Source organism: Heterocephalus glaber, unplaced genomic scaffold, assembly GCF_053883595.1.
Source record: "Heterocephalus glaber isolate CG9 unplaced genomic scaffold, H.glaber_assembly_v1.0 deba00001545, whole genome shotgun sequence".
NCBI classification, from domain to species: Eukaryota; Metazoa; Chordata; class Mammalia; order Rodentia; family Bathyergidae; genus Heterocephalus; species Heterocephalus glaber.
In genome coordinates, this window is record NW_028258338.1 from 345,632 (window position 1) to 368,437 (window position 22,806).

At 44.1% G+C, this 22,806-nt stretch overlaps 2 protein-coding genes across 3 annotated transcripts in view; one reads left to right on the top strand and one right to left on the bottom strand.

Moving 5' to 3' along the window:
• The window catches only part of Fgd1 (FYVE, RhoGEF and PH domain containing 1), a 54,833-nt gene extending 39,055 nt beyond the window's left edge, over positions 1–15,778 (top strand). Inside the window, exons 9-18 of the mRNA XM_004873532.4 lie at positions 3,079–3,137; positions 3,283–3,429; positions 3,822–3,914; positions 4,072–4,151; positions 11,273–11,303; positions 11,806–11,907; positions 12,705–12,830; positions 13,005–13,166; positions 14,631–14,774; positions 15,284–15,778. Of these exons, the coding sequence (XP_004873589.1) occupies positions 3,079–3,137; positions 3,283–3,429; positions 3,822–3,914; positions 4,072–4,151; positions 11,273–11,303; positions 11,806–11,907; positions 12,705–12,830; positions 13,005–13,166; positions 14,631–14,774; positions 15,284–15,589 (1,250 nt within the window). The 3' untranslated portion in view covers positions 15,590–15,778. The remainder of the gene's footprint in view (positions 1–3,078; positions 3,138–3,282; positions 3,430–3,821; positions 3,915–4,071; positions 4,152–11,272; positions 11,304–11,805; positions 11,908–12,704; positions 12,831–13,004; positions 13,167–14,630; positions 14,775–15,283) is intronic.
• A 390-nt stretch (positions 15,779–16,168) lies between these two features.
• On the bottom strand, positions 16,169–21,034 carry Tsr2 (TSR2 ribosome maturation factor). Of its 2 annotated transcripts, none has more exons than XM_087189623.1 (5): positions 20,853–21,034; positions 20,606–20,696; positions 18,008–18,099; positions 17,288–17,478; positions 16,169–17,108 (listed from the first exon to the last, which is right to left on the bottom strand). In XM_087189623.1, the coding sequence occupies exons 1-5, from the start codon at positions 20,934–20,936 to the stop codon at positions 17,027–17,029; spliced, it is 540 nt and encodes a 179-aa protein (XP_087045749.1). In that variant the 5' UTR covers positions 20,937–21,034; the 3' UTR covers positions 16,169–17,026. The 2 variants fall into 2 exon arrangements, with proteins under 2 accessions (XP_087045749.1, XP_004873590.1); XM_004873533.3 differs by having other exon boundaries at positions 17,308–17,478; positions 20,853–21,033.
• Positions 21,035–22,806: the final 1,772 nt, after the last annotated feature.

The following is a 22,806-nucleotide window of genomic DNA, read 5'->3' on the forward strand; positions in this document are numbered from 1 at the left end:
TATAAATTTGGCTGAAAGAAAACAGCAGTATCCGTAGCCCAGCCTGCATGTTAGGCTGCCTTGAGATGTCTTACACCAGATCAATTAATTAGTCCATGGCCCTTAAACTCAGCTCCTACAAAGTCTCAGGACATGGGTAAAATGTAGATACATTTTTTTTTGCCAGAGTGTAACATGTATGGACAATAATCCAACTCCCAAAAGAATCCTTATTCCCCCTTAAAAATCTTCTGAACCTGGTCTTTAACTGTCCACATTCGTATCACCATTTTGATCTTCTGAGCTCTCACCAGAATTGCCCATCAAGCTCTGCTTATAGCATTCTAGGACTTCTCTATCCCACACCTCTAAATCTTTCTAAATTCCTCCTGCAAAGCAGTTCCAAAGACTTTTGAACTACATGGTCACATACAGTCACAGCAACAACCATACTCCTGGTACCAATTTCCTGTATTAGATTTTCCGTCACTGGGACACAATACTTGACACCCATAATGTAAATGAGGAGAGGTTAAATTTTGCTCATGGTTTCAGAGGATTCAGTCCATGGTCACCTGGCTTCATGGCAGAAACATCATGGTAGAAGGGTATGGCTAAGCAAAGCTGCTCAGTTCATGGAGATCAGGAAACAGAGCAGAGGAACAGTGTCAGAGTGTAAGGACCCAAGAACCAGATATACACCCAGAGGTCACACACACTTCCATGACCTACCCAGACATACGTAGAAGTGTTCTTTCTAATCTTCTGGGAGGCTCCCAAGTCAATCAAGTTGACATTCCACCTTAACTGTCACAAGCCCTCAGGAGTCACTTCTGTAATTTTACTTTCAAATTAGATCCCTAGCATGATCCTTTCTGTCCCCTTCCCTGGGCTCTCTCTACTTCAATTTGCCTACTCCCTTCCCTGGGGTGGGGGAGATGTTGAATATGTAGGAGAAAAGGCAGCTGGGAGATCAGCCCCAGCTCTGATGCCAACTGCTACCTTCCAGGTAGAAAATTTAAGGTGGCTGTCTTCTCTCTGAGCCTTAGTTTTGTCACTGAACAAATAGGGCCCAATCACACCTATCTAGCAGGGTTTCTGTGAGGATTTAAGGATCTACTTTATGTCAAAAATCTGTTGGGGAGCCCTGAAGAGGCTAGTGGGACATTGGCCCTTTCCCAAGGAGCTCCTACTCTACTGAGGGACACAGATATAGATGTGGGACAGAAAGGGGGAAAGTGGAATGTAGGAATCCAGACAGGGTCCTAACCTAGCCTGGGAACTCAGGGCAGGCTTACCAGAGATGGTGAACTGAATCTGGAAGACTGAGTGGCTGGATGAAGCAAGACAGGACATATTTAAAGAGATGCACAGGAGAAAGCTATAGTAGTCAGCAGAAGCCAAATTACCAAGAACTTTGAATGCCAGGCCAAAGGGCTGGACCTTTGTCCTGCAGGCACATGAGAGCAAATGACAGACTTGAGCAGTTGGCATGGACCTGTATGTGAGAAAGTTGCTTATGGCAGCCAGGGTGGAAGAGGGGTTGGAGATAGGAGCCCAGCACCTGAAAGGCATATATGGAGGCCTAAGCCAGGACGGGGGCCACAGATCTGCCTGAGCACCAAAACTTGTTTGTGGAGACAGAGCCCAGGACAGTGGTGGCGAACCTATGGCACGTGTGCCACAGCCAGCTATTTGTTATCATTGAAACCTCTAAAAGGTTTGCCATCACTGGCCTAGGAGAACAGTACTTGTTTTGCCAACCATGTGAACTCTCTTCAGAATCACATGTGCCTCTGCAGTACAGGAATATGTTCTCAGTGGGAAATCAAGAATGTAGAGTGAGGGCCAGTGAAGCTGGGGGAAGGCTATAGGCGGGGTTAGGATTTGTTTAGCATGTGGAGGTATAAGGGGACTTATTACAGTTTTTTCCTGATGATACCTGGTCACTGTGAAAGTATGAAAATTATACAAAAGATGAAAGAAGGAAGTAGGGGGGAGATCACCAGTGATCTCAACCTCCACAGAATAAGCATTTTGGCATATATTCTTCCTGATTTTTTAGACATGTATATTTGCAAAAATGAGATCATTCTTTATATAGTTTGTATTTTTGAAGTACCCTAAGTATTTCCCAGATTATTAAAAATCTTCCATAAGTATAATTTGTAAAGATTGATACTCCATTTATATGAGTGCATCATAATTTATTTAATGAACCCCTATAGTTGAACATTTTTGTTTCCAATTTGGCACTGTTGTGAATACCACTGCAATGAAAATGTATTTATGCATAGAATGTGTGTCTATAGTCAGAATTATTGAGACAAAGAATAGGAGCATGCTGGGCATGATGGTGCAAACCTGTAATTCCAACATTCTGAGAGGCTGATGAAGGAGGATCACAAGTTTAAACCCAGTTTGGGCAATTTAGTGAGACCCTATCTCAGTGCTCAGTGCAAATTTCCGGTAACCCCCTCCACAAGGATCATCTATTTTTCTTTCTTCTCTTCTATTTTCTCCTCCTCTCTGTCTCTCCTCCTCCTCTTCCTCTTTCTTCTCTCTCTCTCTCTCTCTCTCTCTCTCTCTCTCTCTCTCTTCTCTTATCTTCCTCCTTCTCCTCCTCCTCCTCCTCCTTTTCCCTCCCTTCCCCTCTCTCCTTCTTTGCTGGGGATGGAACCCAACACCTCACACATGTTAGTCAAGTGCTTTACCAATGAGCTACATCCCCAGTCCCTATAATCCCAGCACCTGGGAGGCACAGTCCCACCATCCAGAGACAGCATGCTAAACATAGATATGTTTCCTTCCAGTTATATAATAGTTATATATGTAAATATTACTGTTACTTTTAATGGTAGTAATCTTGCCAAGCTAGTATTTTATTGGCTGCCAGCTATTCTGTATACTGTGATTACATTATTGTTGCATTAGTTGAAACAGTTTCTCATTTCCATTGATGTTGCTATGGACATCTTTGAGGCTGGCTCTTTCTGGAATGGGGAGGGTGTGGTCAGGCCAGGAGGAAGTATTTAGGAGGAAATAAGCCTCCAAGAACTTCCTCTCTGCTAACCCCCATCTGAATTCTCTGTGCCATAGAGTCTCTGGAGCTGATAGCCACAGCAGCAGAGCACTCTAATGCTGCCATCCGCAAAATGGTGAGTGGCCCTTTTACCCTCTGCCCTTCCTCACCCACCCACCTGTAGTGTCTCTGTCCTGCAATTGGGGGGGTCTGCAACTTATGGACATCTGAGGGGAGGTTGGCACCCCAAACCCTACCTTTTGCTCACTGTCTTCTGCTAGGAGCGAATGCACAAGCTCTTGAAAGTATATGAGCTGCTAGGAGGTGAGGAGGACATTGTCAGCCCCACCAAAGAGCTCATAAAAGAAGGCCACATCCTTAAGCTGTCAGCAAAGAATGGGACCACTCAAGACCGATACCTCATACTAGTAAGTCCCAGGTGTAGGGCTGCAGGTGGGCATGCCCTCAACCCTCCACACACATTGACCTGGTACTCACTCAAGGCTATACCTGCTGCCAGCCTCTCTTTTCTGTAGTAACTCATTGTATTTTAACTATCTCTGCTATGGATTTTTTCCCTTCTTTACACATGATGTAACTAAGACAGAGAAAAGTGACTTGCCCAAGGTCACCCAATAGGAAGTGACTCCTATGCCTAGACTCTTTCCCTACAACCCCTTTGTCCAATCTGGGCTGTCTTTCCTCCATCTGTTGCCTTGAGTCCTCAGTAAGAAAGCTTCAGGAGTCCCGTAAGGGTTGGGAGCCAGGCCATATCCCCATAGGCCTTCCTCACAAATATCCCAAACTTTTTCCTTCCTAGTTCAACGACCGCCTCCTTTACTGTGTGCCCAGGCTGCGGCTCCTTGGCCAGAAGTTTAGTGTGCGGGCACGCATTGATGTAGATGGCATGGAGGTGAGTACCAGGAGGTGGGAAATGGGAACTTGCAGTGGGGGGTTGGTACTGGGGGAAACAAAAACATGCTGACTTTAATCCTAAGTCTGTGTGTGCTGAGGGCTAGGACTTGTGGAGCTCAGTAGGCCTTACCATGAGCCTTTTTCTTTCTGTTCAGCTAAAGGAGAGTTCCAACCTCAATCTGCCTCGGACCTTCCTGGTGTCAGGAAAGCAGCGCTCCCTGGAGCTCCAGGCCAGGTACCTGCCCTTGCCTAGGGCTTCCCTCCAACCCCCCAACCCCCTATCCTTCAGATATGCTTGGGCATTTCAAGCCCAGAGATTGATCCAGAGAAAGTGTGGGCACCTTTCCCCAAAGATACAGGCTTGCTCTTCAGCAGTGGGGGTGATCCTTGAGGGCCATTTGGACACAGGGTGAGTACTTCATGGTGTGGGAAAAGGTGGTACTTCTACCAGGAGGACCTTGGAGAATAAATAATATCTCCCTAATTAAAACAAGAGTTTCTTCTAGTAGGTTTTGTCAGAGGAAAAGGAAGAGTAGGATACTAATCCTAACCTGAATAACAGTACCACAAATAGACTTGGAGATTTAAGAGAAATAACAAGGAATGCAATGCTTAGTCCATAATAGGAGCCTGACTTGGAAAAAAATACATAAAGGCATTTGCTGGAAAATAGGGAAAATATGAATTAAACTGAACACTAGATATCAGGGAATTATTGCCAACTTCCTGAGGTGCGATAATGGTATGGTGGTTGAATAGGAAGAATGGCCTTTTCAGTGACACATGCTAAGGATTTAGTATCGTGATGTCTGTAGTTTACTTCAGTTTTTTAAAAAATATATTTTAAATTTTATTTTCTTGAGATGAGAGCTCACTATGCCCAGGCTGGCCTTGAACTCATGGGCTCACATGATCCTCCTGCCTCAGCCTCCCAAGTAGCTAGGACTACAAATGTACACCATTGTACCCAGCTCTGTAATTTATCTTAAAATGGCTCATTACCCAACACACACACACACACACACACACACACACACACACACACACACACATTAAGTATGGCTTTTTTTTTTCAGTGCTGGGGATCAAACCCAGGACTTCATGCATGCTAGGCAAGTGTTCTACCACTGAACTCCACTTTTGGCCCAACAAATATTTTTTAAAATTGCATCCGTATAACAGGCATATAGATACTCGGTTTTGTGCTATCCTGTCTACTTTTCTGTATGCTTGAAATTTTTCACAATAAAAAATTTTAAATGTCAACCATGGTGGCACACACAGGTAATCCCCCAGGAGGCTGAAGCAAGAACTTCATAAGTCTGAGCCCAGCCTGAGAAATTTAGGAAAACTTTGTTGTTGTTTTTTTTAAGACAGAGTCTCAATATGTAGTTCAGGCTGGTCTTGAACTCACAGCAATCCTTCTGCTTCTGCCTCTTGAGTGCTGGGATTACAGGCATCTGCCACCATGCCTAGCACAAGACCTTGTCTTAAAAAGAAAAAATTTATTTTATTTATTTATTTTTGGTACTGGGGATTGAGCTCAGGACCTTGCTCTTGCAAGGCAGCCACAGTGCCACTGAACTAAATCCCCAGCCCAAAAAGAAAAATTTTAAAAGAGCTGGTATTTTGTGTTGGACATTCTGGGGCACACCTATAATCCCAACACTTTCAAGGCTGAGAAAGGAGGATTGCAAGTCAAGGTCAGCCTGTAATACATAGCAAGACCCTGTCTCAAAAAAAATAAAGTCTGAGATATAGCTTAGTGGTAGAATACCTCTGGTTTCAATCTCCAGTACCACAAATAAAACCTTTAAAAAAAATTATAGCAAAGGGGTCGGGGATTTAGCTCAGTGGTGCTGCTGCCTGCCTCATAAGCGCAAGGTCCTGAGTTCAATCCCTGGTACCAAAAAAAAGTTATAGCATGGAGCCAGGCTTGGTGGCACATGCCTGTAATGCCAGCACTGGGGAAGTTGAGGCAGGAGGATCGCTTCGAGTTTGAGGCCAGCCTGGGCTACATAATGAGTTCAATTCCAGCCTGAACTACATATGGAGACTCTGTCTCAAAAAAAAATTACAGTATGGATAAAATGCCCAACCATTTAACAGAGGGGCTTTCATATCTATCCTCTATTTGGATGATAATAGAGCACATATCATAAGTACTTATGCTTGTGCCAGATACTATTTTAACCTTTTTTTTGTGGTATTAGGAATTGAACCCAGGGTCTTTGCATTGAATTATGCCCCCAACTGTTTTAATTTTTTATTTTGAAATGGGGGTCTCAAGCCAGATGTGATAGCACACGCCTGTAATCCCAACATTCTGGAAGGCTGAGGCAGGAGGATTGAAAGTTTAAGTCAAGTCTGAGCAATTTAGCAGCTTAGTAAGACCCTATCTCAAAATTAAAAGGGGGCAGTGCTAAAAAGGTAGCTCAATGTAAAGGCCCTAGATTCAATTCCCAGTACTGAAAAAAAAGAGAGAGAGAAGAAAGAAAAGAAAGAGTGTCTTGCTGAGTTGCCCATGCTGGCCTCAAACTTGTGATCCTCCTGCCTCAGCCTCCTGAATAGCTAGGGTTACAGGCATGCATTTTTGTATCTAGCCTATTTTAATTTTAACTTAAACAATTTAAGTTTAAGTTAATTTAACTGCCTAGTTGATATCCCCTAGTTGAAGTAGCTACTATTACATCAACACATTTTACAGATGAGGAAACTGAGGCACCAAATAGTTATCACCTTGCCCCATATCCCACAGCTAGGATGGTACAGAGCTGGGAGTGGAACTCAGGCCATGTGCACTTGGAGTCATTACTCCTGTCCACTGTCCATGTTGCCTTATGAAGGTTGAGGTGAAAGAGTATCAAGGTCATGATCAGGCCTGGAATGCAAATGCACATCAGTAGATGACTTGTTTCTGACAGGTTTTGTGGACATGAGAAATGACTGGCAGAGACTGTGTGAAGACAAAAGAGAAATGAATGTGGGCTAGAGGTTGTCTTCCTGGAGTGTGAAACAAGCTGGGAATTGGGCCATGGAGCTTAGAGACCGAGACAGCCTCCCTGAGGCCTATAATGGGGAAAGCAAGAGCAGAACAGATTCTGAACATGTTCAGGAAGGTGATAAACCAGGTGACAGGGACTCATAGTCTATAGAGAGGAAGGCTACAGGACTCTAGGTCTAGAAGGGGCTTGTCAGCAGTGTAGGGTTTCCTCCTAGTAGCAGCAGGAAGGCATGGATAGTTTGTTTGCTTTGTAGTCACTTTTGCCACACTTAAACTTTTGTTTTGTTTTGTTTTTTTGAGACAGGGTCTCACTGTGTAGTCCAGGCTAGCCTTAAATTCACTATGTAGCCCAGGCTGGCCTTGAACTTGAAGCCCTGCCTCAGCCTCTCCAGTGCTAGGATTATAGACATGTACCACCACATCCAGCTTAAAATAGTTTTTAATGAAAATTATCACATCTCTAGAAAAGTAGTAGCACAAACACCCATATACCCACAACATAGACAACTGGTTTTCAAACTTGGTGACTCTTGGAATCAACTGGGGAGCTTTTAAAAAAAATGATGCCTGGAACCCACTCTCCAATATTCTGAGTTAATTGGTCTGGGGTGTAGCCTCAATGTGAGGGGTTTTGTTTCAATTTTTAAAAATTTATTCTTTTTTTTTGGTACCAGAGATCGAACTCAGGACCTTGCGCTTGCAAGGCAGGCAGTGGAACCACTGAGCTAAATCCCCAGCCCAATTTTTAAAAACTTATAAAGCTGTATTGGGTATTGAATTTATGGCCTTCACACTGAGCTGCATCCTACCCATTTTTTTCCCTAGTCCTTTCTTAATTTTTAAATTTTCAGACAGGATCTTGCTAAATTGCTCAGGCTGGGCTGGAATTTGCAATCTTCCTGCCTCAGCCTCCCAGAATGCCAGGCATGTGCCGCCACACCCATCTATCATGGATAGTTTTTTTTGTTTGTTTTGTTTTGTTTTTTGGTACCGTGGATCGAACTTGGGTCCTTGCGCTTGCGCAGTAGGCTGCGAAACCACTGAGCTAAATCCCCAGCCCTATCATGGATAGTTTTAAGAGCCCCCCTCCCCCATCTTAATGAATGCACCAGGATTTAGAATCACCGATTTAGGAGTCAACAGCTAGGGCTGGGGATGTGTAGAGCACTTGCCTAGCATATGTGAGGCCCTAGGTTTAATCCATGCACCATTTGACAGCTATTGACATTTTGCCATATTATGTCTCTTTTAGTTTGATTTTGAATTGTTTTTTGAGTCAGAATCTCACTGCATTGCCCAGGCTAGCTTGAAGCTCCTGGGCTTAGTGATCCCAGGATCAAGTGATCCTCCTGCCTAAGCTTACTAAGTAGCTGGGACTACAGGCACATGCCACCATGCCCAGCCTGCCACATGCTTTTTGTGGAACCATTTTAAGTAAATTACAAAAATAAATAAATAAATTATAAATATTATGACACTTCATCACTATGTACTTCAGCATGACTAGCTAAAAACACTGTTGTGGTCCTTCCTTCCTGTCAGCCTGCCTCCCCTCTTTCTTCCTTCCCTCTTTCCCTTCTTTCATCTTTCCATGCTGGGGATTGAACCAAGAGTCTGCCTACTGAGCTATGTCCCCAGCGCTTTTTATTTTTGTTTGAGAGTTCTACTAAGTTGCCCAAACTGTGTTCAAACTTGCAATCCTCCTGCCTTAGTCTCCCAGAGTGCTGGGATTAAAGGTGTGGACAGCCAAGCCTGGTTTCTATCGTGGTTCTTAAAAATCAAAAGCAACACTTGTTTACTACAAAGAAATTATAAATCAGAAAATACAGATAAACAAGAAGTAATTTTTAAAATAATACAATCAGAATAAAGTAAAATCCCCCTGAAACCCTACAACCCAGAAATAACTTATGCGACTGTATTGTTAGTACCCCTTTGGGGCCTTTCCTTTCTACATTTGATTATGAAATTTTTCCATAATCCAGAAAAATTGAACAAATTATACAGTGAACACTCATAAACCCATCATTTGGATTCTACAAATGTTAACCTTATGCTATATTTAATTTTATCCATCCATGAATCCAAGTGATTTTTAAAGAGTTTCATACTAAGTTGAAAACATCCCTACATATCACACTTTACTAAGAATTTGGCATGTAAATCATTAATTAAATTTCAATATTTGTTTAAACCTCTCTTCCTTTTTCTTGAGGCAAAATTTTCATAGTAAAGTGCTTAGGCCGTAAATGTACCATGGATGAGTTTTGAAAAATGTAAATATTTGTGTCACATTTACTTATTTTTTTTTATACTTTTTAGGTACTGGGGATTGAACACAGGACCTTCACACTGAGCTATATCCAAGCATTTTTTAAAATTTTGAGACAGGGTCTCTCTAAGTCTAAAATTGCCCGGGCTAGGCTGGAACTTTTGATCCTCCTGCCTCAACCTCCCAGAGTGCTCTGACTAAAGGCATGCACCACTAACTACTGGCTCAGTTTTTCTTTTCCTTTTTTTTTTCTTGCAGTACTGGGAATTGAACCCAGGCACTTTTGCACTAAGCTACATCCCCAGCCCTTTATTTATTTATTTATTTTTAGTTTGAGACAGGGTCTCACTAAATTGCTAAGTTGCCCAGGGTGGGCTCAAACTTTTTAATCTTCTGGCCTCAGCCTCCTAAAGTGCTGGGATCACAGGTGCACCACTATGCCAGGCTATCACATATATATTTTTAAACAAGATAGAATATTAGACATATTTTGTATATATTCTTTTCTCTAAACATATTATAAACTTTCTATATCATTATTTTTCTTTTGTAGTAGTGATATACCATGATTCTTTTTAACCTGACCTATTGTTGGATGCTTAAGCTGCTTCCAATTTTTCACTATAAAAAGCATTGAAATGGACTTTTTTTTTTTTTTGGTGTTTTGAGACAGGGTCTTGCTGTGTAGTTCAGAGTGGCCTTGAACTCACTATGTAATCTAGGCTGGCCTTGAATTCAAGGTGATCCTCCTGCCTCAGGCTCCCAAGTGCTGGGATTGGGGCCGGGGATTTAGCTCAGTGGTTCTGCCGCCTGCCTCACAAGTGCAAGATCCCGAGTTCCTGCCTCACAAGTGCAAGATCCCGAGTTCGATCACCGTACCAAAAAAACAAACTAAGTGCTGGGATTACAGACATATGCCACCATGCCTGGCATATATTAATTATCCACATTTGTTTTGATTTTGTGTGTGTGTGCTGCTGGGACTCAAACCCAAGACCTTATGAATGCAAGGCAAGTGTTCCACCACTGAGCTACATCCGAGCTGCACTGCAAGGGACATTCTTATAGCTAAATATTGACTCACATCTCTGCTTTTTTTATTAAGTGGTTCTAAGGATATAGTTACACTTTCATATTAGAAAAATACTTCTGATGTCTGGATTGTGGATGTGGAAGGCAATTAGAAGAGGCCAGATGGCAGCTGGCATGGTAGCATGCATGTATAATACTGGCTATTCATGAAGCTGAGGCAGGAAGATCACAGGTTCAAGGCCAGCCTGGACTAGAAAAGGAGACCTTGTCTCAAATAACAAAAACATTAACTCCGAGGCAGCAGAGAAGGTGGGGTCCTATTCTTACTGAGTGGGTGAGAGGCTGTACTAGGATAAAGGCCTTAAAGAATGCAGGACAAACAGAAGGGTCAGGGCAGGGGGTGGGGGGGACACAAAGGGAGGCAGAAGTCACATTGATTTGAGCATCTATTGCACCAGACATTGTGCTGGGCATTTCATACATGTTGCCTGTTATGTTCAAAACAACCCAGGGAATGATAATCATCATCTCCATGTTACAAATTAAAAAATGAACTGCCCTCTTTTCTCAAACTTGATATCCCAGTAGCTGGGAATTTATTGATATGGTTTCTTGTTCTCATATACACCACACCCTTACTCCTCTACCTGAGGCCTAGCACCTCCCTGAGGAAACCTTCCTTAAAAGCCCCCACCCAGACTTCAGGCTGGGGTGGTCTCCTCCTCTGATTTCCTCAGCCCTATTGTCATCTTGTCACAGCACTGATCCCCCTGAATTGTCCCTGTCTCTGCTAGACCATGAGCCTTTTGAGGAAGGGTTTTCTCTGAGGCCCAAGTTCTAGCACAGAGTCTGGAAGATATTAGTAATTGCTGAATAAATAAACCCAGACAGGTTAAGTGACTTGTACAAGGTCACACAAGTAATAAATGAAGAAGCAGAGGGTTAAACTCAAGTCTGTCTAATTCTAAAGTACCTGCTCATTACCACCCCAATGGCTTTTTGCTGACCTGCCTAACCCAACATCTTTCTTTTTTTCCCCCCTACCAAGGACTGAGGAGGAGAAGAAAGACTGGGTCCAGGTAACATCAAACACAACTTTGTGGTAGAGGGCTGGAAAAGCATTAACAGGTCTCCTAGGAGTTGGTGGACTCTCCCCCAAAACTTATGTATGACCTGAATGGGCCTGGACGCCTTCCAAAAAACTTTAACATCTCCATTTTATAGATAAGCAAAGCAAACTGAGGTCCAGAGGATAAATGGAAACTCACAAATTCTTCTTTAGAAAGGTGGTTCCTCTAAAGGTATAATCCCAGCAAGTCAGGCCCTATAAAACCTTAAGCTTAGACAGTGGCAAGGAAGGCTGCCCAAGGCTTTTCCAACACAGTTTCCCCTACTTCATGTTATCATTTCAAGCCTGGTATGGAAGAAGGATTTGCTCAAGGTTGTATGTCTGCCAGGGACCAAGCTGGGCTTAGAACTCAACTCTCCTGACTCCAGGATAGAGCATAGGAAAGTGATGTGAGGGTGGGAATGAGTGGTTTGTGAGGTGATCTGACCTCTCACCATCATACCTTGAACCAGGCCATCAACTCCACCCTCCTAAAGCATGAACAGACGCTGGAGACCTTCAAACTGTTGAACTCAACAAACAGAGAAGATGAAGACACGCCCCCCAACTCTCCAGTAAGTGTCCCCACTGTCTCCTGCACTGCGACCCCCTCCAGGCCTCTAAGTTCCTACCTTCCCAAGAGATGATCCTCTCCTTCGTAGAAAGTAAAGATCAGAGAGGCAATGCACACCCTCAGAAGCATAATCTTCTGTTGGCAGGGCCATGCAAAAATCATTGGGGGAAACCAAGGCCAAAAATGCAAAAATGACTTTATTTTCAATAACACAGTATTGCTGGGTGTGGTGGCACATGCCTGTAATCCCAGCACTCGGGAGGCTGAGGCAGGAAGATCGCTGTTTGAGGCCAGCCTGGGCTACATAGTGAGTTCAAGACCAGCCCGGATGACACAGCAAGACCCTGTCTCAAAAAACTAAAAAAACAAAACAAACAACCAAAAATTTGTTAGGCTGGGTGTGGTGGTACATGCCTGTAACCCCAGCACTCGAGTTTGAGGCCAGCCTGGGGTCCATAGTGAGTACAAGACCAGCCTGAACTACATAGTGAGATCCTGTCTCTAAAAACAAAACAAAACGAAAATAGGGTGGGGGGCTGGGTATATAGTTTAGTGCAAAGGCCCTGATTGAAATCCCCAATACTAAAAAAAATTTAAAAAAAAGAAATCCCCAATACTGTAATAAAACCACAGTGTTAACACATCAGGTAGGAGCACAGCCAGATTCAAAAGCAGGCTTTCTGAATGTGTCTGCTGCCCCACCACCACCAGTGATAATCTAAGCCTTGGGGGCAGATGGAAGGGCTGCCTGAACTGGACTGAGAAGCTCTCTGACCATGGATGTGGCTCTTCCCCTAGAATGTGGATCTTGGGAAGCGGGCACCTACACCCATCCGGGAAAAGGAAGTCACCATGTGCATGCGCTGCCAGGAGCCCTTCAATTCCATCACCAAACGCAGGCACCACTGCAAGGCCTGTGGGCATGTGAGTGTTGGGAAGTGGGGCACAGCCAAAGAGGGGACAGGCTGACAGTCCAAAGGCCTGCTTCTAAGTGGGCACCCTCCAAAGGGAGAAGGCTGCAAGTCTGTTGTGGGAGTTGGTTCACTGAAGGGGAAAGCCTGCTAGAATCAGGCTACTCTTGACCACTTGCCACCCCAGGTGGTTTGTGGAAAGTGTTCTGAGTTCCGGGCCCGCCTCATCTATGACAACAACCGATCCAACCGTGTGTGCACTGACTGCTACGTGGCCTTGCATGGGGTGCCTGGGAGCAGTCCAGCCTACAGCCAGCAAACACCCCAGCGCCGGAGATCCATCCTGGAGGTAAGAGCCAACCAACCAACTACCTCATACATGGGCCCCAGCCACCTATCCAGTGTAATTGAGGAAGCCTGGGCATTTCTGAAATAGTAGGATGCTATGCATGTCCACTGATGCTTTGACTCAGGCTTGGAGTAAAATGAGTGCACGAGTGAATGAAAAGCAGTAAATTTTAAGTGCTTTACTCAAATAGTCCTCATAGTAACTAATGTACCAATCAAGAAAATGATGTCCAGAGAGGTTATTTGTCTAAGTTACCCAGTTAATGAGTGACAAAGCTAAGTTTTTTGGTTTTTTATTAAAAATGTTTTGCCATGCATGGTGGCACATGCCTGAAATCCCAGTACTCAGGAGGCTGAAGCAGCCAGATTGCCAGTTCGAGGCTAGCCTGGGGCTACATAGTTCAAAGCCAGCCTAAACTACATAGTGAGACCCTGTCTCAAAAAAACAAAAAATAAAAAATAAATTTTCCCATTGTACTGAAGATTGAACCCAGAGCCTCTGCACTGAGCTACATCCTCAGCACTTAGTTGCCCAGGCTGGGCTAACTTGGAATACTCCTACCTCAGCTTCTCAGAGTGCTAGGATGACATGCATGCACCACTATGCTCAGCTAGTTTGTTTTTGAGACCAGGTCTTGTTAGGTTGCCCAGATTGGCCTTGAACTCCTGGGCTTAAAGCATTCCTCCCTCTGCAGACTCCCCAATAGATGGTACTACACTGCCTGGCTCTAAGCTATTTTTAAATTAACAAATTGCCTTTTATTACCAAGTAAGCTAAGTAGGATAGCATAAACAAAAAATAATAAAACTTTATATTCCTTCTGCCCAGAAGTTTCCACTGCTAACACTTTTCCTTCCTCTTTCTAGGAACATGTTCAGGCACACATTTTGAGGTTAAACAAATGTATTTATTTAACACTTAAAGAGTGCTTACTCTGTGCCAAAAACTATTCTAAATGCTTTGGATATAATAATTCATTTAATCCTCATAGCAGCCCTCTGTTCTCTCCAAGTCTACATTTTCACCTAGAGCTGGGATTCTGAGCCAGACTGCATTCACCTACCCTCCTCCTTAAACCACAATCCTAGACTGCCGTTCACTTAGTGTAGGCAATGGATGTGTGATAAAAGATGAAAAAAGATGAGGTGTGACTATATGAATGACCTGAGGAATAAACAGGCTGACTGAAGGTGTCTGGCTGGTACTTGGATGCCCCTGCTGAAATCTGTACACTTCCTCTAGCTTATAGAGGCAGCAGCCATGGCCCAAGTCAATCAGACAAGCCTAAGCTTTGAATCTCAACTCTATCAGGTAAAGCTGGGCAGATCATCCCTGCAACCTGAATTTCACTGTCTTCATTTGAGACATGGAAATAGCTATCCATATACTAAAAGGCTAGTTAAGCCAAGAGGAGCTATGCTAGGCCTTCTCTCAACATTTACCTCCCCATGTCTCTGGCCACAGAAACAGGCCTCTGTAGCTGCAGAGAACAGCATCATCTGCAGCTTCCTACACTACATGGAGAAGGGTGGGAAAGGATGGCACAAGGCATGGTTCGTGGTCCCTGAGAATGAACCCTTGGTGCTGTACATCTACGGAGCCCCTCAGGTATGTATTCTACTCCTTTGGGTCCTTTCAGCCAGCTGACAAAACCAGACTGCCCCGTTTCCCTACAGTCCTTGACCCTCTGGGGGATAAGAAACACCTAACTCTACCTTAGGGGAAATCAGAACCACTACCCTTGTATGACAACAGACTAGTCAAGGACTGATTGTATTCCCCACAAAGCATGTGGGGAAAATAGATGAGTTGGGGGGGCTGGCATTTTGAAGAAAACAGGGATGGAGGCAGGGCTCTGCTAGGTCTAATTTTGAGTAGAGCATACAGACAGGAGCAATAGCCTAAAGACCTGAAAACATTAAGAGACTGGCCCAGCTGGTTTTAGACGTGGGATGAGATGGTATTTGAACCAGCCTGGATTCTAGCCCCAGTTCAATTTCCTATTAAGACAAGGAATGTTCTTGAGCAGAAGAGAGGGGAGCAGATTAAAAATCATTAGAAGCTGGGGCAGAAGATTCAGTCCTCTGGTGACCCCAACTCTTGTCCCTCCTCCTTAGGATGTGAAAGCCCAGCGCAGCCTGCCCCTCATTGGCTTCGAGGTGGGGCCTCCTGAGGCAGGGGAGAGACCTGACAGAAGGCATGTCTTCAAGATCACCCAGAGCCACCTAAGCTGGTACTTCAGCCCTGAGACAGAAGAGCTCCAGCGGCGCTGGATGGCTGTGCTTGGCCGGGCAGGCCGTGGGGACACGTTCTGCCCAAGGCCCACACTGTCTGAGGACAGGGAGATGGAAGAGGGCACAGTGGCAGCTTCAGGAGCCACTGCTGAGCCACCTGAGACCCCCCAGACCCAAGATAAGACCTAGAGGGCTGGGGGGGGGGGCTGGAGCCCCAACCCCACACTCTAGCTGCCCATGTCCAGTAGAGGGTTCCAGACCCCTCCCTCCCCAGCTCAATCAATACTTGAACTCCCATCACGGGCACTTTCAATCCTGAATGCTGGGTCTTGGGTTTTTTAATTCATCTTTTCACAAAACGTGGGCTTTTAAAAAATATTCGTACATTGACGTTAATTTTTTTAAAAATCCTGTCCCCAGGGAAGGTGGGAGCTACTGCTAGACCCACTTGAATTAGGGTTTTTTTCTACTCCATCCGCCAACACTCCACAGATCCTGCTTCTACCCAATTCCCCCCAAAAGCACCAGAGGCAGAAGACCTGGATTCAAGTGCCAGCTCGGCCACTGAACCTGGGGCCCTGACTCAGCCCTGCCTCATCCAGTGTCTTCACATGTTATGACTTTACATGGGGTGGTAACTAGAGCCCTTTTGCCTCTCCCATGGCTTATAGCTTCTACTCAGCCCCAAGGCTACCCAGTATTTTATCGTCCAGACCCATGGCAGGGCCACTGGGCAGGACAGGGGAATGGGGGACAATGGATACTCTGTTTTGTTTTTTAAAAAATACAATTTATTTCAGGCTTACAGTAACTTTCAGAGCACTACTGTGCTCCATTTGTCCATCTGTGTTTGTCCAAATTACTAGGCTACTAGGGTAGGCCCAGAAATCATTCTTGCACTGAACTCTGAAACTCAGTTCCCAGAAGACCGATTCCATGCTACAGGTCAAGCTACAGATTAAACAAGAAGGTATTATTTATTAAGACGGTAAGCCTCATCCCTGACTTAAATGGGATGGAAGAAAGAGTGAGGTAAGAGGTTGGAGGAAACAGAAAACACCCCAACTCTTCCAACCTTACCACCTAGCCAAGGTCTTAGCATTCCTGGGAGGTTCCAAGATCTGGGCAGAGATAGGAATTGCTGTGTGTGTGGTGGGTAGGAACAGCTACTTTTGTTCACATCTTCAAATATTCTCTTCTATCTGCATGTTTTCACCATTCCTGAACCAGCCAGCCCCTGGTGCCCAAGTATTGGTCCTCTCCACAAATCCACCTACCCACTGTCTACCAGTCTAGCTCCTTCTTCAGCCACACCACACTCACTCTTCCCCTCTTCACACTGACTGCACCCAAAAGGCACTACACTAGGTAACCTGTAGTCACTGACAGCCTGAGAGGGTGTGGTAGACAGGTGCTATCACCCCTACAACCGAGGATGGCAGGACTTTTCCTCCCCTGGAGGGAGCTAAACAGGGGAGCAGGAGAGGAGATGGGGATAGGGTATCCAGTCCAGAGGTTTACAGCCCTCCAAAAAAGCCCCTAAAAATACGTCTTAGCCAACAAAGGCCCAAAACATTTCCGGCCCCAATCATTTCTTTCTCCGGACAATGGTCCAGCCATCTTCCACTATATCCTCTTCCTTAATAGTCTGAGAGTTTGAATCAGAAGTTTCAGGCTGCAGAGCAGCCACATCATTCGTAGCTGTGACCTGGAGGGGAAATACAAGACAGTGCTAAATACATTGGCCACTGGAGACCCAGTTTCTGCTCCCAACTTTTCAAGAATTGGCTATATGACCTATTCTTCTTTAGATAATACCACGTAGAACAACTTCCCTGTGAATCTAGCTGTTCTCACAGAAAATTGAAATCATTTGTATCCCCTCACCCAAGGGGCATTCCCTTCACCTCCATCTCTTCCACACTGTCTGCATCGTCTTCATCCTCATTGGTCTCTCTGGCTGTCTTAAGTGCAGTGGCTCTGCACTTTCTTTGGGTGATGTGGGAGGCCATCTCCTTCAGAGCAGCCCCATCACCCCTCTGGAAGTGGTGGAACATAGTCTGTAGCTGCTGGCTCACCTACCAAGAAAACATTTCAACAAACCTGGATTTTCCATACAATCTACTATACAACCAGCTTGTGTTTACAGCACAAGTAGGGAGGGGGTTGGAGTTTTCCAGATGAGTATGGAGTTCTTTCCTAAGAAGTTCACCAATCAAACAACTACATATGAAGGGCTCAGCTGAGGGCCTGAAGCATTGAAGGAGGGCCTGCTGGCAAGGAAGGCACTAGAACTGGGCTTTGAAAGACAGAAGATGTAACAGGGAAAGTTATTTCATCGGGGGAAACACTGTCAACCAGAGCAGGGGTAGAAATCTATCTGGCCCAAACTGCCAGTGGGAAAGGGGTGGGGAACAAGCCTGGATGGGAATGATGCATGGACAGAAATAAAAGGAAGGCAAGATTTAGATTTCTTGTAGCAATAGGGAGTCTTAGAAGGGTCAAGAGAAGAATGGTTACAGCCAAGAGACTTGGTTCAAAACAGACAGCTGAGAAGAATAAAGACACCACTCAGGGAAACGGCAGTTATGTCCATAGTAAGCTTACCTGGGGCAGACTCCCATCCTCCACAATGGTATCAAACTCATTGGTCATCAGCTCCTCGAGGAAGTCTTCTACTTCATCTAGTTCCAAGTCAGCTGAGTAGTAGAAGACAGGATCCTTTGGTCAAAGACCAGCCAATTTCATTACCCCTGCCCACTACTCTTCAATACCTACTTGGGTCCATACCTGGATGGTAGTAAAAACACCAAACAATGAACCTTTTATTCACTAAAGTGCTCTCTTTCATCTAGGCTATTCTAACTGGGTACCCCTCTATGTGATCTTGAGCAAGCTACTTATACCTCTCTGGCCCTGTTTACTCATTTGTAAAGTAGGGCAAATAGTAGTGGCTTCCTCGAAGGTCTGTTATAAGCAGTGATCCAACACAATGCCTGACACAGAGATATCCCTAATCCATGTTAATTTCCATCACTCAAGGGCAGAAGTTTTTGAAGCATTTTGAAGACCCTTCACCAAGTGTGGCTCCACTGATACAGGAGACCACAGACTAATGGGATAGGTAAGAAATGGATATGTTACTTCCAATAATGAAATCGTCATAACTTTGACACCAACATTCTATTGCGGGGCTCTAGTCAAGCCCCCCTGTCTGGGCTTCAGGTATCTTGTAGTCCCATGCTTTCTACCTTTTCTGAATTAGAGAATAACTCAAGAAAGTCTTCTACAAAGCTTTTCACCCTCTCTTCCTCCTATATTCTCTCCCTGAGAGAGCTCATCCATCCCCTTGCTTTTCCCTATCACTCAAACAAACCTAATCTGTCTCCAACTGAGACTACCTGTGTGCCCAGATGTTTCCCAGGGCCCTCAGCCTCCCTCCCCCCCATATCCAAAGTCAGATTTATCACTTTACCCTGTAAACCTGCATCTCATCCTCCAGGATTCTGCTAGTCCACGAAAGGCACCTACTCCACCCAGCCACTCAAGCCAAAAACTAGTCTCTTTTTTCCTCCCTCCTCTACAGCCAAGCACTCTCCAATGCCTTAATCCACCCCTCCTTTCCCATGATTACTGTTATTGCCCTACTTCAGTCTTCCTCATTTTAAGACCAAAACAGCCTTTGCATCACTCTTTTCCTCTTCACTACATGCTCTACACTGATTACTTTCTGAGCTTTTTAGTCAGTAAATCCCATCCTATTACTCACTTTAGAACCTGCCCAGGAATTTTTACCTACACTACCTACTGTAGTGCTTCATAGTTTGCCTTTGGGAAACATCTTTTCTGCTGGGTTTTAAGGGAAGCTGTACATAGAAAGAAACAAAGGCAAATAGGTTTCTCTTTACTGGTTCTTGTCCTTATTCATGCTTTGAATATGTTCATGAGTGTTATGTGACTTAAGTTGGAGCTGAAGAAAAGAACATATATAATTTGAGTGAAAAAGCTTTTTCTTTACTGAACATCTAACTGGACACATCTTCCATAGTATGCATTTTGGCAAACACTGCCCTAAAGGATGACATCAAAAGCACATAAGGCCTTCTATGTCTTACTTTTTCGGAGGAGGAGGGTCTCCCTACCTGCCCCAGTGGGTATTCTCTACCACTCTTCCACCCCCACCTCCACACCCTTACAATACAGAGTCCTCCATCACTGTCCAAATATAACACATTATTTCCTCATACTGCTTTCTCTGCCTCCCCAACCCAGGTAACTCCTTTTTCATCCCTTAAGACCCAGACCCAGCACCCTTCCCCTGAGAGGCCTTCTCCTCTGGCTCATTTTACCCCAAGAACTCTTAGCTCCTCTTTATCACAACATTTATCACCCAGTGTTGTAATTATCCATTTTCTTGTCTGAATCCCTCACTAGACAGTAAACTTTCTTAAGAAATAACTCTGCCATATGTCATCTCCCAGGCTAGAAAATGAAGAACTTTGTAAAAACCATAGTAGGCAACAAGCCTCCTACAGTACTTGGCTCTTTGTTCTGTATAACCCTCAAAACAAGCCTAAGGTGTAGATCTCTATTACCCAAATAGCCACCTGTGGTTGCAAAGCAACTGAAATGTGTCTAGGCCAAATTCAGATGTGCTAAAACTGTAAAATAACAGATTTTGAAAACACTTTAGTAAAATATTTCAATAACGTTTTACATGTATGACATACTGAAATATTTTGGATATTAGTTGAATAACATTAGTTTCATTGGCTTCTTTTTCTTTTTTAAAAAGGGAATGTTTCCTATTTGTTAATTTTGCAGTGCTGGAGATGGAACCTAGGGCCTGGAGCATTCTAAGGCAAACCCTCTACCCCTGAGCTACACCCCTGGCCCACCAATTTTTAAGTTACATAATATGACTCATTCTACTGGACAGCACTGGGGTAAATACTTTCATATTCATTTTAGGAACTAGGAAACTGAATCTCAGGAAAATAAAATGCCTTGTCCAGGGCGATAGCATGATTCAGTGGCCCAGTCCGTACGGCGTTCAAAGCCTGAATTCTGACTCCAAAGCCTGCATTAAATTCACCTGGCCTTCAGGTACCAACTGAAATTGCTCAGGAGGAAGTGCTATCCAGAATGGGGCTTTTTCTCTCCACGCCCCAACAACACAGATCGCAGCTACGCACACACACTCACCATTGCAGATGAAGTAATCTTCCACTGCACTTTCCAGCCACTCGGCCTTCTCCTGGCTGTGCACGCCCCCGAAACCATTCTCCACTGCGATCTGCAAACAGGCCCGTGCCCACATCAGTTTGGTAACCGGTCTAGGGTGGCCTGGGAGTCTGCCGTTTTTGCCACCCTGCTAAGCATTAAGCGCCTCACCCGCCCAATACTTTTTTGCCCGGAGCCCTAACCTTGATACCATCAAAGCTTCACTCACCTTCAAAGCGGGCCAGGCCTCCAGGACCACGCGAACCCCAGCTCTGAAGAGCGTTCGCACAGCTTCCCCAGCGCCTGCCATCATCCAGGCTAAATCCACGTGAGGCTCTGGCGGCCCAATCCCTCCGCAGCTAGGTCCAGGCAGAATGAGCCGAAAGCCGAGCCTAAGAACACAGATTTAGGTTTCCTGCGGACCTGGCATAAGACTAGAACAATAGAAAAGTATCAGCGATCGATGACAACACACTCACTAGTAGTAATTAAATCAAAGGACGCTAGACCCTGGCGGACTTGTGAGGCCGTGATTTCCGGATCCATGGGTACTGGCCAAGAAAGATGTGAGGAACTTATTACACATACGGGTTTCAGTTCTAGGGCAGAGGACTCAGGAGCATACCCTAAATAATACCTACATTTTAAATAAGAGCACTAACATCTATAGAACATGGCAACCGACAACAGAATACACTTTTTGCAGCAAAGATGATTTATTGAACTTCATTAAGGAAATGTGACACTATTCCACAACAAAATTATTTAACTTTAGATTTCATGAGGAAACATGTATTAGCAATATAGGTACTTTCAATAAAGCATTCTTATTAGTATCTAACTACATTAGATTCTGGAGTAGTTTCCTTTGCTGTTCTAAAGTTAAGATTTTTCAAAAATAAATAATAATTTCAATTAAAGATCATAGTTAAAGGGCCTGGGATTTAGCTTAGTGGTTCCTGCGCCTGCCTTGCAAGCTCAAGTTCCCGAGTTTGATCCCCGGTACCAAAAACAAAAACAAAAAGATCATAGTTAAATTCACAGATCTACAAAATACGTAATTTGTGCTTTAAAAATTAATACTTTAAAAATTAGGTAGCCACCCTTTTTTAAAGAGATTTCAACAATGAAGTGTTTTATAAATATTGTGGAATATATCTAAAAGCTTTATCTCCATTCAAATGAGTATCATCTTTTCAAAAATAAAAATATATGTACTAAAAATTAAAATGGTAAGTTGTTTCAAATGAGATAAAAATATTTTAAAATTAATAAATGTTAATGTGAAGAAATAAGCCCTTTCATTCAACTGTGAAGGATACTTCTTACAAAAAGGTTAAATTATGTGGGGGTTTTGTTCTTTGGTTTGTTTATTTGTTTGTTTTGAGACAGGGTCTCCTTAAATCCAAAATTCCACAGGCTGGGCTGGAACTTTTGATCCTCCTGCTTCAACCTCCCAGAGTCCTCTGATTAAGGGCATGTACCACTAACTGGCTCATATTTATTGACTGATTGATTGGTTGATTTATTGCAGTACTAGAAATTGAACCTGGGGGCTTTTGTACTAAGCTACATCCCCAGTCCTTTGTTTTGCTTGTTTGTTTGTTTTGGTACTGGGAGTCGAACTCAGGGCCTGACATTTGCCAGGCAGGCACTGCACTGCTGAGCTACATCCCCGGCCCTACCCCTTTATTTATGTTTTAGTTCGAGACAGAGTCTCACTAAATTGCTAAGTTGCCCAGGCTGGACTCAAACTTTTCAGTCTTTTGGCCTCACCCTCCCAATGTGCTGAGATTACAGGTGTGCGCCACCATGCCCAGCTATCACATATATATTTTTAAACGATAGAATATTAGACATATTTTGTATATGTTCCTTTCTCTAAACATATTATAAAGTTTCTACATTATCACTGTTCTCTTTTTTTTTTCCAGTACTGGGAATCAAACTCAGGACCTTGTGCTTAACATCCAGGCTTGGTGCCACTGAGCTAAATCCCTGGTCTTATTAATGTTCTCTTGTAGTAGTGATATACCATGATTTTTTTTAACCTGACCCATTGTTGGATGCCTAAACTCCCTCCAATTTTTCACTATAATAAAAAGCATTGCAACTGGGCATGGTGGCGCATGCCTGTAATACCAGCACTCAAGAAGCTGAGCAAGGAAGATTGCTGCGAGTTT

Bases quoted from the DNA above. Each gene is read 5' to 3' on its own strand.
- Tsr2 (XM_004873533.3), bottom strand. From the start codon at position 20,936: ATGATGGCAGGCGCTGGGGAAGCTGTGCGAACGCTCTTCAGAGCTGGG. The intron at 18,100-20,605 runs GTGAGTGTGTGT...TCTACTACTCAG, and splicing joins AGATTACTTCATCTGCAATG to CTGACTTGGAACTAGATGAA. The intron at 17,479-18,007 runs GTAAGCTTACTA...TTTTCTTGGTAG, and splicing joins AGGATGGGAGTCTGCCCCAG to GTGAGCCAGCAGCTACAGAC.